Genomic DNA, 15,052 nt, shown 5'->3' with positions numbered 1-15,052 from the left:
TAGTTCTTCTGAAGTATTATTTGTTTCTTTGTTTTAAACACATTCCTGTCTCGCCTCATGTTACCCGATTTTCTGTTTATTTTCCCTGATCTTAGAGAAATGGACTCATGTTGGAGAGGTTTTATGGGGCCCCAAAGCTCACTCCTTTCTGTTTACTAGAGGTGTCCCCTATACTCCAGAGGTGCCCCCTTTATATGGGATGTGTGGCCCCTTCTCTTGTGGTGGGGCCAGCTACTGTGGGCACAATGATAAGCACGCCAACTTTAAGCATATCTGGCTGCCAGCGCACTACCTTATGTGGTAAGTGCTTGCTTGCTGGTGGGCAGGGCTGGGTCTCTGCATAGCTGACATCTTGAACCAGGGGGTCTGAGGACTGACAGTGACTCACTGGTGGATGCACAAAGTTTCTGGAAAAAAGAGGAAGGACTCCAAAATGGTGCTTGCCAGCATCAGCGTCCTTGTGGTGGAACACACTCCCCGAAAAGATCTCACCAGCATCACTGTCCCCAGGGCAAATCCCAGTTGCCTCTTGCCTCTCTGAGAGCCTCTCCAAGATCAGCAAATGTGTCTGATAGGATCCTTTCAAATTACTGCCTTTGTGCAGGGACTTGGAGCCTGTGAGATTTTGTGTGCACCCTTTAAGAGCAGAGTCTCTATTTCCTACAGTCCTCTGGCACTTCCCTATGCATGCCCTGCTGGCTTTCAATGGCAGATGTTTGGGGATTTCATGTTCTCAGGTCAGGACTCATGGGCTGGGGAGCTCAATGTGGGTCTTGGACCACTTGTTCCTTATAGAGAACTCTGCAGTTGTGATTATCTTCTCATTTATGAGTGATATCTATCTACCCAGGGTGTGTGTGTATTAACACGTGAGTATAATATCCCTCTGCCTGTCTCATTGTGTTTCCTTCTTTATATGTTTAGTTGTGGAAACTTCTGCTAGTTTTCAGGTTGTTCTCATAGGAAATTGTTCTGTAAATACTTGTCATTTTTGTGTGCCCATGGGAGGATGTAAACTCAGGGTCTTTCTACTCCATCATTTTCGCCACCAACCTAGAGGGCTCTTAGATGGCTGTTCTACACCATTCTTCCTTAATGTTGACATTTCCCAACATTCTTACCATCTTTCTTCAATACTCTCAAGCAAACTCTCCCTTATTATTCTCACTAACGTCAATGATTGGCAGCCTACTTCTATATTCACAGGAACTGGGAGAAGAAACATGTGGGACAAAGCTGAAAATTTGGGCAATAAAATAGTGATAGACCCTAATTAGAATGGTACAAGTGCTTAAAATTTTAAGACAAAATTTTAACTTAAAGTTTTAAAGTTTTTTAATATTACAGATAAGGTGAAAGTCTCCCCAGGCCATCACCCCCATTCCTTATCTCCTACCTCTTGCCCCAAAAGTAACCATTGCTAAAAATATACTGAGTTTATTTAAACATAAATGATATAGTAGTAAACATGTTATTCTGGAACTTGTATTTTTCAATCATGAGAATGTTTTCAGATTTTTCTATGTTAGGACATATAGTTCTTCCCCAAGAAATAGCATTTAATTACTAATTCTTGCAGCAGAATATATAAGAAGTCACAACCCACTCTAGTATTCTTGCCTGGGAAATTCCATGGACAAAGTAACCTGGAGGGCTACAGTCCTTGGGGTTGCAAAGAGTTGGGCATGACTTACCAACTAAGCATGATGTAAAAGAAGTCATGCCTAAGACATCTTGAAGAACCTGAACGTTGGTGAGGGTCTGCGTGAAGTTTGTTAGAGTGATAATTTGCTGTCTTTCTGATTTTTAAACATATTGAGTATTCCCTGTGAATTTGAGGGTGGCTGTTTTAGACTGGGCTACATGTAAACAATGGTCCTAGCATATCATATACAAATTGATGACAGTGAGAGCAAGCACTTAATCTTGAACACCTGAAGAGAATGATTGACTCATTGAATTAAAAAAACCTCATATGCTATCTCTCCTTGTTCTCTGATGGTTGGATTCCTCAGACAGACATTACCAATATAGAATGCTCACTTACAAATTTGACTACCATGAATGGGTAGTTGAAATTGGCTATCTTTTCCTTAAGGACTAAGATGATACCTAACAATAAATCTTGTGAAAATTTCTAAATCTGTGGTTGATTATGAGGATTCAGAGGCAAGGAAGCAACAGTGTGGCTATTAACTGCACAGTTCACCGTATCGGTGCCAGGAGTGAGTGTAATAAAGATGGCTTGTCTGGACAAGTAATTGCTGTTCATGGAAGAGTCAACTGATATTTAGGAAGTTTCCAGAAGTTTATAAGTCCAGAAAGTCCTTTGTGAATACGTGATAACAGGAAACCAAAGATATTTAGGTATTAACAAACATATAATAATAAATTAATAAATAAAATACAATAATAGTTAAGGACAGTACATTTTCTGGACTTCATTTCTCTAATCTGTGTAATGAGGGTGCTGTAGTATAAACTCTCCAAGGCTGCTTTAATGGAAAAACTTTAGTTCCTAAGGAACCTGCTGGACAAAATATTCTTAGGCTATTTTCTCACATAAAGATTGTAGGTAGAAAATGTTATGATTATATTCAGAAGGAATATATTATTTTGGTAAATCCATTATCAAACTATCAAAATTAAATTCCTGAAACCCCGCAGCTAGCATGAGTCATTAACAACTTTAGATGAACTTCTTTTGAGTTTCATGATGGGCAGTGCATCTGTGCTGATTTAATGGAAATTTTATTAAATCTAAAATTTAGAGCACTGGAATTTAATCTTCATTATACCAGTCACTAAGTTACTATATTAAGCAACTTATTTAATATCTCTGAATCTCAGTTTACTCACATACAAAACAGACAATATAAAAAATACATATCTAAAGAACACTACCATAAAATATAAATAAAATATGAAAGTACTTTACATATGCTAGTTTTAGTATAATTTAAATAAATCAGATAGTCTATAATAGTGCTATGCAGCACTATTGTGACTATTATCATACAATAAATGGAAACCAACTTAAATATTTTGTGAAAAGTTCCTTAATTCTTCTGAATTCTCATAATACTTATTTGTAATCTGCCTATAGGACTACTGGATATCAATTAACATTTTAGTAAATAGTTAATGAACACCTACAGTGTACCAAGAAATATACCAAGTGATTAGGGAAAGCAATAATTTTCATCAATTAAGAAAAGGTTTCCAAAAAAAGGTAGCAGTTGAGAAAGCCTTAAAGGAAGGGGAGAAGTTCCATGGGGAACGTGGTGGTGGGGGTCGTGGTGATGTTTGAAATACCAGAAACAGCAAATGCTTTTTAAAAAAATTATTTATTTACTTATTTGGCTGCTCTGGGTCTTAGTTGAAGCATGTGGGATCTAGTTCCCTGACCAGAAGTCCAGATCAAACCTAACCCTAACCCTGCATTGGGAGGGAGGAGTCTCAGCTACTGGACCAGGGAAATCCTTGGTAACAGCAAATGTTTTAACTCATAAGTCCTTGAAGGCAGTGACTATACGTGCTAATAATCTTTGTGTTGGTCCTACTGTTTTAACGACCTTCACTTTATGCCCCTCACAAAACTTGTAGCCTGTCATCTTTAATAAATGAATTGCATAACTGAGTGGATGGCATGCCATGCCTCTGGGGAGATTCTCTAACTTTAGCCTGTGCAACATAGTACCTCCAAGGCTTGTTGTAACACAGATGATTGGGCGTCACTGTCAGTGTTTGGGATTCCCTAGGTCTGAGACAGAGGGGTGAGAATTTGCCTTTCTGTAAAGGTGATGTAAAATTTCCCAGGTGATGCTAATGGATCCGGGAACTTTGGAAAGCCACTGCTTTAGAGTAATTTATATTTACACTGCTAACATTCTTGTTTTTCTCTAAGTATCCAGAAAACTTATAATTCTTGTCAAACAAGAATCTTGAAGAAGTCTCATCCGATTTTGAGGGCAATCAAAATGTTTGGGTGTGAATCTTACTCATTTTTGCACAACCTGTAGCCTATTACAATGACGTTTAGCAAATACAAGGGTTCAAAAATACAATATTGAATACTGAATTGACTGAATATTGATTGACTGCAATATTGAATACTGCATTGAATATTGATTGAAATCAAATAACTGTGCAGTAAACATTAGGTTCCTTATTAATCACCCCTTAGTTAAAAAAAAAAAAAAAAAGGAATGGATAATTACCATCCCTGAGTTAGAAATATGTATTGCCCGGAGAATCCCACGGACAGAGAAGCCTGGCTGGCCACAATCCATAGGGTCACATAATCTTTGTGTTGGTCCTACTTAAGTGACACGACTTAAGTGACAGCACGGCACATAGAAAGGGTTGTTAAAGAAAAATTAAATTCGGTTCCTCAAGTCCATCAGTAATTTTCCCTCCTGTTTTGCCTTAGGTATTCGCAAGAGCAACGCAGCAGAAGTCTGGTTGTTGACTTGAGTCTGGAGTAATAGAAACATCAAACACGGTTCTTGGGACAATCAAAGCTAGTATGATCATGTTCGGTCAGGATCAGCAAACAGTCTTCCCTCCTGCCTCGCGCTGGGGCCAATGCTACTTCCTGCTGAGCCGAATTTACTGTGGCTGTTGCTGAGCCCTGGCATCCCGACTACCACCGGACCTTCATTTTTGCCCACGGAAAGCTCGAGACTTCCCGCCAAACGCGCGTGTGTACGTCTTTCGGCGCCCCAGGCGCAGGCAGAACTGCGCATGTGCGGGACCAGCGGCTGCCGGTACCCTTCGTTTCCACGGACCGCGAGCTATGGCGGATACGGAAGCGACCCTGCTGCGCCAGTTTCCGCTCTTTCTGCCCCAGAACCGGGAGAAAACCGTGTATGAAGGCTTCATTTCGGCTCAGGTACTCGCCCGGCTGATGCTCTTTCGCTCGGAGACTTTTCTTTGGCGGCGCAGCCCGGGTCCTGGAAGTCTGTGACCTGAGGGGTTAGGGGACTCGAACTTGTGGTTTTTGAGAAGGGTAGCCCGCGAGGGCTCCTCGGAGAGTAGAAGTTTGAGAATTGTGGGCTGTTGCTGGAAACCCGTTCCTCGTCTCCGGTTACACGCCTGGGCCGGGGTGACCGCCCCCGCAGGAGACGCTAGGAGGTCCGCGCGCGCTACGGGAGTGGGGCGGGGGGGAGGGGAACCGGCTGCGGGCCACGCCCCCTCGTCCCCGCCCCTCTCTCGTAAGTTAGCCTCGGTCGCACGTTTCAAGTTTTGAAAAAATTGGTCAGTTTTTGCTTGCCGCGATGCTTAACATTCCCCCGCCTCCGCGAAGGTCGGAGGCCATTCAGAGGGGTGTCTGCGCTCGCTCGTTATATTGGTATTTCCTGCAGAAAGAGCGTTCTTGAGGAGAACCTCATTTTGACTCTCTGCCAAGTCCAGTGTACCAGAGCACATCCAGTTGCGGTATTCCGTAGGAACTCAGGACAACCGAATTATCTTTGCCCATTCCAAGTGGCCTCTCTTGTGGAGTTTATTACACATAGTAAACACGTGTAGGGCTTTGAAGTTTACAAAGCACTTTCCAACTACAATACCTCGCCTAATCCTCAGCCTTTTGAAGCAGGAATAAAAAAAAAAAATCTCGTTTTATAGTAGTAATTCACGGCATGGGGAATTGGGGGGGCGAGGGGTTAAGTTACTTGTCCTTGATCGCAACAGACTCCTTTAAACTCAGTATATCTAATTCCACTCGTAGGTTTTCCTCCTCTACCAAGCTACCTTAGGTTAGAATTCTGAGTATAGACTTTGCTTTCTGAACAAATTCAACATTTTGCCCTCTCCCCAATCAGCGCACATATTTTTTGAGGATAGGGGCCATGTTATAGGAATCACATGTTTTGAAGTTTCCTCAAAATACAATCAAGAATATTGAGTGAATTATTTAAATTCACATGCTAAATGAAAATTTTACCTATTCCTAAGAATATTAGGTGTAGAACTAATCCTAATTGCATGGATTAAGAAGATTATAGACCATACACTTGAACTTCATTTGTTTTCAAATTCATTGTGACCATCACAGAAAGTAGATTTCATCACGAAAGGTTAAATTTCATTGTTACTTCTGGAATAAAGTTAATCCACCTTTTCCTTCCCCAGTTGGAAGTATTGGGCTTGAATTACCGAGTTGAAAACTTTCACAACATTTAGAAAAGTTGAAGAGGTATTGCTTGAATCTGCTGAAGCTTCTTAGAAAACATGTAGCCATCGGTAGTCAGATTAGATGAAATTTTATTAGGATCCTTGCTTATAGTTACAATTTTCATTTTACTTGGCTTAAGCAGCTTGTTGAAATCCTAACCTAAAGGTCTTATTTAACATTGTTTTGTTTTCGTGGAGCTTGTTTTTTCTAAAAATGTTTGTCTTGTATATAATTTCAAATTTACAGAAAAATAGCAAGGATGTAGGAAAAATTTGTGTGTACATTTGAGGAGATTCACCATTTTCTGTTTGCCTCATTTGATTTATTCTGAGTCTGTGTATGTGGGTGGGTGTGTACACACATCATATCCCTGAACAGTTTGAGATTAAGTTGCAGACACAGTGCTCCTTTATTCCTAAATACTTAAGTGTGTATTTCATGACAACAAGAACACACCCATAACATAGCCTCAGTACCATTATCAAAATCAGAACATTTAATCATCATAAAATACCATTATCTAATCTGAAGTCCAAATTCAGATTTTGTTACTGTTGCCAGTTACATTTTTTATACCCCTTCCCCGCCCCTAACCATCTGATGTAAAGTGTCACATTACATTTAGTTGTCCTGTCTCTTTAATCTGAAGTAATTCCTTAGTCTTCCTTTGTTTTTCATGAACTTGACATTTTTGGGGTACAGGCTGGTCATTAGGGAGAATGTCCCTCATTTAGATTTGACTCTTTGCTCATTGTTAAATTCAGGTTATGCAGTTCTGACACATATGCCACAGAAGGAATATCCTGTCCTTTTTAGGGCATGGGATGTCAGCAGGTCTCATTATTGATGATGTTATCTCTGATCACAGGTTTAAGGTGGCATCTGCCAGATTTTCCTCTTGTAATTACTAAGGACTTAGAGGAAGCTACTTTGAGACATCAAACTCTTTTCCCTCCCCCCCACCTCCATTGTAGCAGCCATTGACTATTGTTCCAATCAGTTAATTGATGTTTCCCAATAATGATTTTCTTTCTTCTGTATTTATTAATTGGCATTCTGTGGTAAAGTGACTTTACCTTTACCATTTATTTATATCAGACTTATGGATTTTAAAAGTAATTTATCTAATGGATTATAATCCTTTCCTATTTGATGTTTAAATTATCCCAGATTTGACCAGTGAGAGAATATTTTTCTTGATGTGTTTTTAACAATTTGCATTTTTCCCTCATTACCGTTTTAAAGGTATCCTGTAGATGCTGACATGTATGTTTTATTTTTTAGAACTTAATTTTAATTTGTAGTTCCCCTGCACCCAGAAGTTATTTAATAGAAGATCTAAAAATTTTCTCGTGGCATGTCTTTTTTCATTTTAATTTGTTATTTCTGGTTTTATTGCACTGTGAATAAACAGTGATGTTTGTAAAAATAAAATCTTGTTTATTTGTGGGTGATCTGTGTGTGATTAAAAGGTGTTTGTTATCAGGTTCTTTATCTCCCCTTGAGTAAGCTTTGGTAGTTTGTTTCCTTTGAGGATTTTCATCTAGATTTTTGAATTTCTTGGTTTAAAAGTTTATGATATTCTCTTATTATACTTTTAATGGCTTTGGGATCTGTAATGATGCTCCCTATTTTGGTTACCTTTTGCTGTATATGACTTTCCCACACCTTAGTGCCTTAAAACAACAGACATTAAATTATCTCACCTTTTCTGTGGATCAGGAATTTGGATGTGACTCAGCTGGATGATCTTGGATCGGTGTTTCTCCTGAGATTGCTGTGAAGATGTTGGCCAGGATGTCTGTTATCTAAAGACTTGACTAGAGCTAAAAAATTTTGCTGCCAATATTGCTTATTCACACAGCTATAGATTAGAGGCCTCGATTTACTGCTGTTGGTAGAGGCCTCAGTTCCTCACCAGGTCGACCTCTCATAGTGATGTTTGACTGTCATCACAGCAGGGCAGCTGTCTTCCCCGTGAGTGGCTGGTAAAACAGAGAAGTTAAGCAGAAAGCTGCACCGTGCTTCTTCTCTCCCAGCCTGGAAAGTTACACATTTACTTCTGTTTTATTCTGTTTGTTAGAAGCAAGGTCTCAAATCCGATCCATATCAAAAAGGAGATGAGGCACCAACGCTTTAATGTAGAAGTGGCAAAGAAATTATGAATATACTATATGGATAGCTCTTATGCCCATTCCAGATATTGGTATTTTGTGTGTCTCTCTCTTCATTTTCCTGATGGATTTGGATAGAGACCTATAAGTTTTACTGATCTCTACAGAGAACCTACTTTGATTTTTTTTATTTTTCTCTGGTATTTTCTATGTCTGTTTCATTGATTCCTGATCTTAAATTTCCTAATTTGTTTAGGTGGAAGATTAGGTCATTGATAATGAGACTTTTTTCTTTTATAGTGTAGGTATAATACGAAAAAGTAAGAGAGTTCCAGAAAAACATCTATTTCTGCTTTATTGACTATGCCAAAGCCTTTGACTGTGTGGACACAATAAACTGTGGAAAATTCTGAAAGAGATGGGAATACCAGACCACCTGACCTGCCTCTTGAGAAATATATATGAGGGTCAGGAAGCAACGGTTAGAACTGGACATGGAGTAACAGACTGGTTCCAAATAGTAAAAGGAGTACATCAAGGCTGTATATTGTTACCCTGCTTGTTTAACTTACATGCAGAGTACATCATGAGAAACGCTGGGCTGGATGAAGCACAAGCTGGAATCAAGATTGCCAGGAGAAATATCAATAACCTCAGATATGCAGAAGACACCACACTTATGGCGGAAAGTGAAGAGAAACTAAAAAGCCTCTTGATGAAAGTGAAATAGGAGAGTGAAAAAGTTGGCTTAAAGCTCAACATTCAGAAAACTAAGATCATGGCATCTGGTACCATCACTTAATGGCAAATATATGGGGAAACAGTGGAACCAGTGTCAGACTTTATTTTTGGGGGCTGCAAAATCACTGCAGATGGCGATTGCAGCTGTGAAATTAAAAGATGCTTACTCCTTGGAAGAAAAGTTATGACCAACCTAGATAGCATATTAAAAAGCAGAGATATTACATTGCCAGCAAAGGTCAGTCTAGTCAAGGCTATGTTTTTTCTATTGGTCATGTATGGATGTGAGAGCTGGACTGTGAAGAAAGCTGAGCGCCGAAAAATTGATGCTTTTGAACTGTGGTGAGTTGGACACGACTGAGCGACTGAACTAAACTGAATAATATTATTTATATGATACAAATTCTTTTAAATTTATTGGAGCTCACTTTATGTATAGAATATGGTTTATTTTGGTAAATGTTCTGTGTATACTTGGAAAGAATGTATATTATGCTGCTGTTGGGTAGAGTGTTCTATAAATGTCAGATCAGATTGGTTCATAATGCTATTCAGGTTTTGTATATCCTTACTTAGTTTCTGTAGTTGTTCAGCTAATGAAAGGGGGTATTGAAATTTCCAACTACATTCAGTTCGTTCAGTCGGTCAGTCTTGTCCAACTGTTTGCAACTCCACGACCCACAGCACACCAGGTCTCCCTGCCCATCAACAACTCCCGGAGTTTAGCCAACGGACATGAGTTTGTCCGTTGAATCTTGATGCCGTCCAACCATCTCATTCTCTGCCATCCCCTTCTCCTGCTGCCCTCAATCTTTCCCAGCATCAGGGTCTTTTCAAATGAGTCCGCTCTTCACATCAGGTGGCCAAAGGAGTTTCAGCTTCAACATAAGTCCTTCCAATGAACACCCAGGACTGATCTCCTTTAGGATGGACTGGTTGGATCTCTTTGCAGTCCAGGGGACTCTCAAGAGTCTTCTCCAACACCACAGTTCAAAAGCATCAATTCTTCGGCGCTCAGCTTTCTTTATAGTCCAACTCTCACATCCATACATGACTACTGGGAAAACCATAGCTTTGACTAGACGGACTTTTGTTGACAAAGTAACTTCTCTGCTTTTTGATATGCTGTCTAGGTTGGTCATAACTTTCCTTCCAAAGAGTAAGCGTCATCACCTGCAGTGGTTTTGGAGCCCAACAAAATTAGTCTGCCACTGTTTCCACTGTTTCCCCATATATTTGCCATTAAGTGATGGGACTGGATGCTATGATCTTACTTTTCTGAATGTTAAGCTTTAAGCCAACTTTTTCACTCTCTTTCACTTTCATCAAGAGGCTTTTTAGTTCTTCTTCACTTTCTGCCATAAGGGTGGTGTCATCTACATATCTGAGGTTATTGATATTTCTCCTGGCAATCTTGATTCCAGCTTGTGCTTTTTCCAGCCCGGCATTTCACATGATGTACTCTGCATATAAGTTAAATAAGTAGAGTGACAATATATAGCTTTGACATACTCCTTTCCTATTTGGAACCAGTCTGTTGTTCCATGTCCAGTTCTAACTGTTGCTTCTTGACCTGTATACGAGTTTCTCAAGAGGCAGGTCAGGTGGTCTGGTATTCCCATCTCTTTCAGAATTTTCCACAGTTTGTTGTGATCCACACAGTCAAAGGCTTTGGCATAGTCAATAAAGCAGAAATAGATGTTTTTTCTGAAACTCTTGCTTTTTCGGTGATCCAGTGAATGTTGGCAATTTGCTGTTTCCTCTGCCTATTCTAAAACCAGCTTGAACATCTGGGAGTTCATGGTTCATGTATTGCTGAAGCCTGGCATGGAGAATATTGAGCATTACTTTACTAGCATGTGAGATGAGTGCAATTGTGTGGTAGTTTGAGCATTCTTTGGCATTGCTCTTTGGGATTGGAATGAAAACTGACCTTTTCCAGTCCTGTGGCCCCTGCTGAGTTTTTCAAATTTGCTGACATATTGAGTGTAGCACTTTCATAGCGTCATCTTTTAGGATTTGAAATAGCTCAACTGGAATTCTATCACCCCCACTAGCTTTGTTTGTAGTGATGCTGCCTAAGGCCCACCTGACTTCACATTCCAGGATGTCTGGCTCTAGGTGAGTGATCACACCATTGTGATTATCTGGGTCATGAAGATCTTTTCTGTACATTTCTTCTGTGTATTCTTGCCACCTCTTCTTAATATCTCTGCTTCTGTTAGGTCCATGCCATTTCTGTCCTTTATTGAACCCATATTTGCATGAAATGTTCCCTTGGTATCTCTAATTTTCTTGAAGAGATCTCTGCTGCTGCTGCTAAGTCACTTCAGTCGTGTCCAACTCTGTGCGACCCCATAGACGGCAGCCTACCAGGCTCCCCCGTCCCTGGGATTCTCCAGGCAAAAACACTGGAGTGGGTTGCCATTTCCTTCTCCAATGCATGAAAGTGAAAAGTGAACGTGAAGTCGCCCAGTCGTGTCTGACTCTTAGTGACCCCATGGACTGCAGCCTACCAGGCTCGTCTGTCCATGGGATTTTCCAGGCAAGAGTACTGGAGTGGGGTGCCATTGCCTTCTCCATGAAGAGATCTCTAGTCTTTCCCATTCTATTGTTTTCCTCTATTTCTTTGCATTGATCGCTGTGGAAGGCTTTCTGATCTCTCCTTGCTATTCTTTGGAACTCTGCATTCAAATGGGTGTATCTTTCCTTTTCTCCTTTGCTTTTCACTTCTCTTCTTTTCACAGCTATTTGTAAGGCCGCCTCAGACAATCATTTTGCTTTTTTGCATTTCTTTTTCTTGGGGATGGTGTTGATCCCTGTCTCCTGTACAGTGTCACGAAACTCTGTCCATAGTTCATCAGGCATTCTGTTTATCATATCTAGTGCCTTAAATCTATTTCTCACTTCCACTGTATAACTGTTAGGGATTTGATTTAGGTCATACCTGAATGGTCTAGTGGTTTTCCCTACTTTCTTCAATTTAAGTCTGAATTTGGCAATAAGGAGTTCATGAACTGAACCACAGTCAGCTCCCAGGCTTGTTTTTGGTGACTGTGTAGAGCTTCTCCATTTTGGCTGCCAAGAATATAATCAGTTCAATTTCAATGTTGGTCATCTGGTGATGTCCTCGTGGAGAGTCTTGTGTTTCTGGAAGAGGTTGTTTGCTATGACTCAGTGTGTTCTCTTGGCTGGATTCTCTTGACTGGGTTCATTCTGTACTCCAAAACCAAATTTGCCTGTTACTCCAGGTGTTTCTTAATTTCTCCTTTTGCATTCCAGTCCTCTATAATGAAAAGGACATCTTTTTGGGTATTAGTTCTAAAAGATCTTACAGGTCTTCATGGAACCATTCAACTTCAGCTTCTTCAGTGTTACTGGTCGGGGCATAGACTTGGGTTTCCTTGATATTGAATGGTTTCCCTTGGAAATGAACAGAGATCATTCTGTCCTTTCGGAGATTACATCCAAGTACTGCATTTCGTGGCTACTCCACTTTTTCTAAGGGATTCCTGCCCACAGTAGTAGATACAATGGTCATCTGAGTTAAATTCACCCATTCCAGTCCATTTTAGTTCACTGATTCCTAGAATGTGGACATTCACTCTTGCCATCTCCTGTTTGACCACTTTCAATTTGCCTTGATTCATGGACCTAACATTCCAGGTTCCTATGCAGCATTGTTCTTTACAGCATCAGAGCTTGATTCTATCACCAGTCACATCCACAACTGGGTTTTGTTTTTGCTCTGGCTCCATCCCTTCATTCTTTCTGGATTTATTTCTCCAGTGATCTCCAGTAGTAGCATATGGGCACCTACTAACTTGGGGAGTTCATCTTTCAGTATTCTTTTTGCCTTTTTATACTGTTCATGGGGTTCTCAAGGCAAGAATACTGAAGTGGTTTGCCATTCCCTTTTCCAGTGTACCACATTCGGTCAGACCTCTCCACAAGACCTGTCTGTCTTGGATGGCCCCACAAGGCATGGCTTATTTTCATTGAGTTAGACAGGGCTTTGGTCCATGTGATCAGACTGGCTAGTTATCTGTGATTGTGGTTTCTCTGATGCCCTCTCTCAGTGCCTACCATCTTACTTGGTTTTCTTTACCTTGGTTGTGGGGTATCTCCTCACAGCCTCTGCTCCTGACCTTGGACGTGGGATATCTCCTCCTGAACGCCGCTCCTCAGCTTCGATGTGTGGTATCTCCTCGCTACCGCTCCTGTGCCGCACAGCCTCCGCTCCCGCTACGTTAGTTCAGCTCTGTCTGCAGGAGTATATTCCAAGGCCCCAGTGGATGCCTGAAACTGGATAGTACCAAACCCTATATGTACTGTTTTTTACAATGTATTCATACCTATGATAAAGTTCAACTTATACATTAGGCACAGTAAGAGAATATCTAAATTGTCCTTCTCTCTACTCTTGAATTTAAGGGTCATTGTTAAGTAAATGGGGCTTCCCTGGTAGCTCAGCTGGTAAAGAATCTGCCTGAAATGCAGAAGACCCCAGTTCGATTCCTGGATGGGAAAGATCCCCTGGAGAAGGGATAGACTACTCACTCCAGTATTCTTGGGCTTCCCTGGTGGCTCAGATGGTAAAGAATCCACCTGCCATGCGGAAGACCTGGGTTCAGTCCCCGAGTTGGAAAGACCCCCTGGAGGAGGGCGTGGCAATCCGCTCCAGTATTCTTGTCTGGAGAATCCCTGTGTGCAGAGGAGCCTGGCGGGCTACAGTCCATGGCATCACAAAGGGTCTGACACGACTAAGCAACTAAGCACAGCACAGCAGCATTAAGTAAAATAAGGATTATTTGCAAACAAACACTGAGATACTCGGACAGTGGATCTTATCATCAAGACAGCTATTAAGTGACTAACAGGCTGATACCCTGGACAGAGTGTGATTCAGTCCTGGGTGTAATGGAGTGTGGCAGCACAAGATTCTGTCACACCACTCAGAATGGTACACAATTAAAAACTTACGAATTGTTTATTTCTGAAATTTTTCATTTAATATTTTCAGTTGATCACAGGTAATTGAAACTACAGAAAGTGAAACTGGATAAAGAGGGGCTGCATTATGTTTGTTTTTTTTCTATTGCTACTTTCATTTTTTGTCAGTTTTTCCATCGTGTACTTTGAAGTTCTTTAGGTACATAAACTTTTAGGATTGTAAGTACTCTTGCTGAACTGACTCCTTTATGATTCTGGAATTATCCTTTTAATCTTTGGTAATTGGAGAAGGCAGTGGCACCCCACTGTAGTACTCTTGCCTGGAAAATTCCATGGACGGAGGAGCCTGGTAGGCTGCAGTGCATGGGGTCACTAGGAGTTGGACACGACTGAGCGGCTTCACTTTCACTTTTCACTTTCATGCATTGGAGAAGGAAATGGCAACCCACTCCAGTGTTCTTGCCTGGAGAACGCTAGGGACGGGGGAGCCTGGTGGGCTGCCGTCTATGGGGTCGCACAGAGTTGGACACGACTGAAGTGACTTAGCAGCAGCAGCAGCATCCTTGGTAATAATCTTTGGAATCTTGGAATCTGTATTTTTGGATACTAATAGTATGTTTTCTTTGGGTTAGTGTGGCATGGACTCTTTTTTCATTAGTGTGGCATGGACTCTCATTTCATTCTTTTTTCATTTATTCTTATTTGTTTCTTTATGTTTAATTTAAAGTGTATTTCTTTTGGGCCATGCTTTTTTATCCAATCCGATAATCATTGCTTTTTACTTGGGGTTGTGTAACCCTTTTCATCTAATGTTGATTGTTGATATGGTTGTGCGTAAACCTAATATCTAGCTGTTTGCTTTTTGTTTTGTTATTTTTTTAATATTTTGACTAATTTCTGCATATTACATTATTTGAGTTCTTCTTCTATAATGTATCTCTTCTGTCAGCTTTTTACCTGTTTTTTTCCCTTAAATAGTTGCTATATTACTTTTGTCTCTCCTTTTTAGTGTTTGCTCTAGGGTTTACAATATGCATCTTTAACTTACCATAAGTCTGTTCTCAAG

The 15,052-nt window shown here is 40.5% G+C and overlaps 1 protein-coding gene across 6 annotated transcripts in view; it reads left to right on the top strand.

Annotated features, from left to right (window-relative positions):
• Positions 1-4,742: 4,742 nt before the first annotated feature.
• The window catches only part of FANCL (FA complementation group L), an 82,867-nt gene continuing 72,557 nt past the window's right edge, over positions 4,743-15,052 (top strand). For 2 of the 6 annotated variants that reach the window (XM_020909047.2, XM_020909044.2), the window contains exon 1: positions 4,743-4,894. In XM_020909047.2, coding sequence (XP_020764706.2) covers positions 4,799-4,894 — 96 coding nt within the window. In that variant the 5' untranslated portion in view covers positions 4,743-4,798. Of the gene's footprint in view, positions 4,895-13,903; positions 13,997-15,052 lie in introns of those variants that run through there. The other 4 variants (XM_070478604.1, XM_020909045.2, XM_070478611.1 and 1 more) reach the window with 3 other exon arrangements.

The sequence above is a fragment of the Odocoileus virginianus genome, chromosome 2 (genome assembly GCF_023699985.2).
Source record: "Odocoileus virginianus isolate 20LAN1187 ecotype Illinois chromosome 2, Ovbor_1.2, whole genome shotgun sequence".
NCBI classification, from domain to species: domain Eukaryota; kingdom Metazoa; phylum Chordata; class Mammalia; order Artiodactyla; family Cervidae; genus Odocoileus; species Odocoileus virginianus.
Note: the sequence above shows the minus strand (reverse complement) of the source record. Positions and strands in the feature narration are given on the sequence as shown.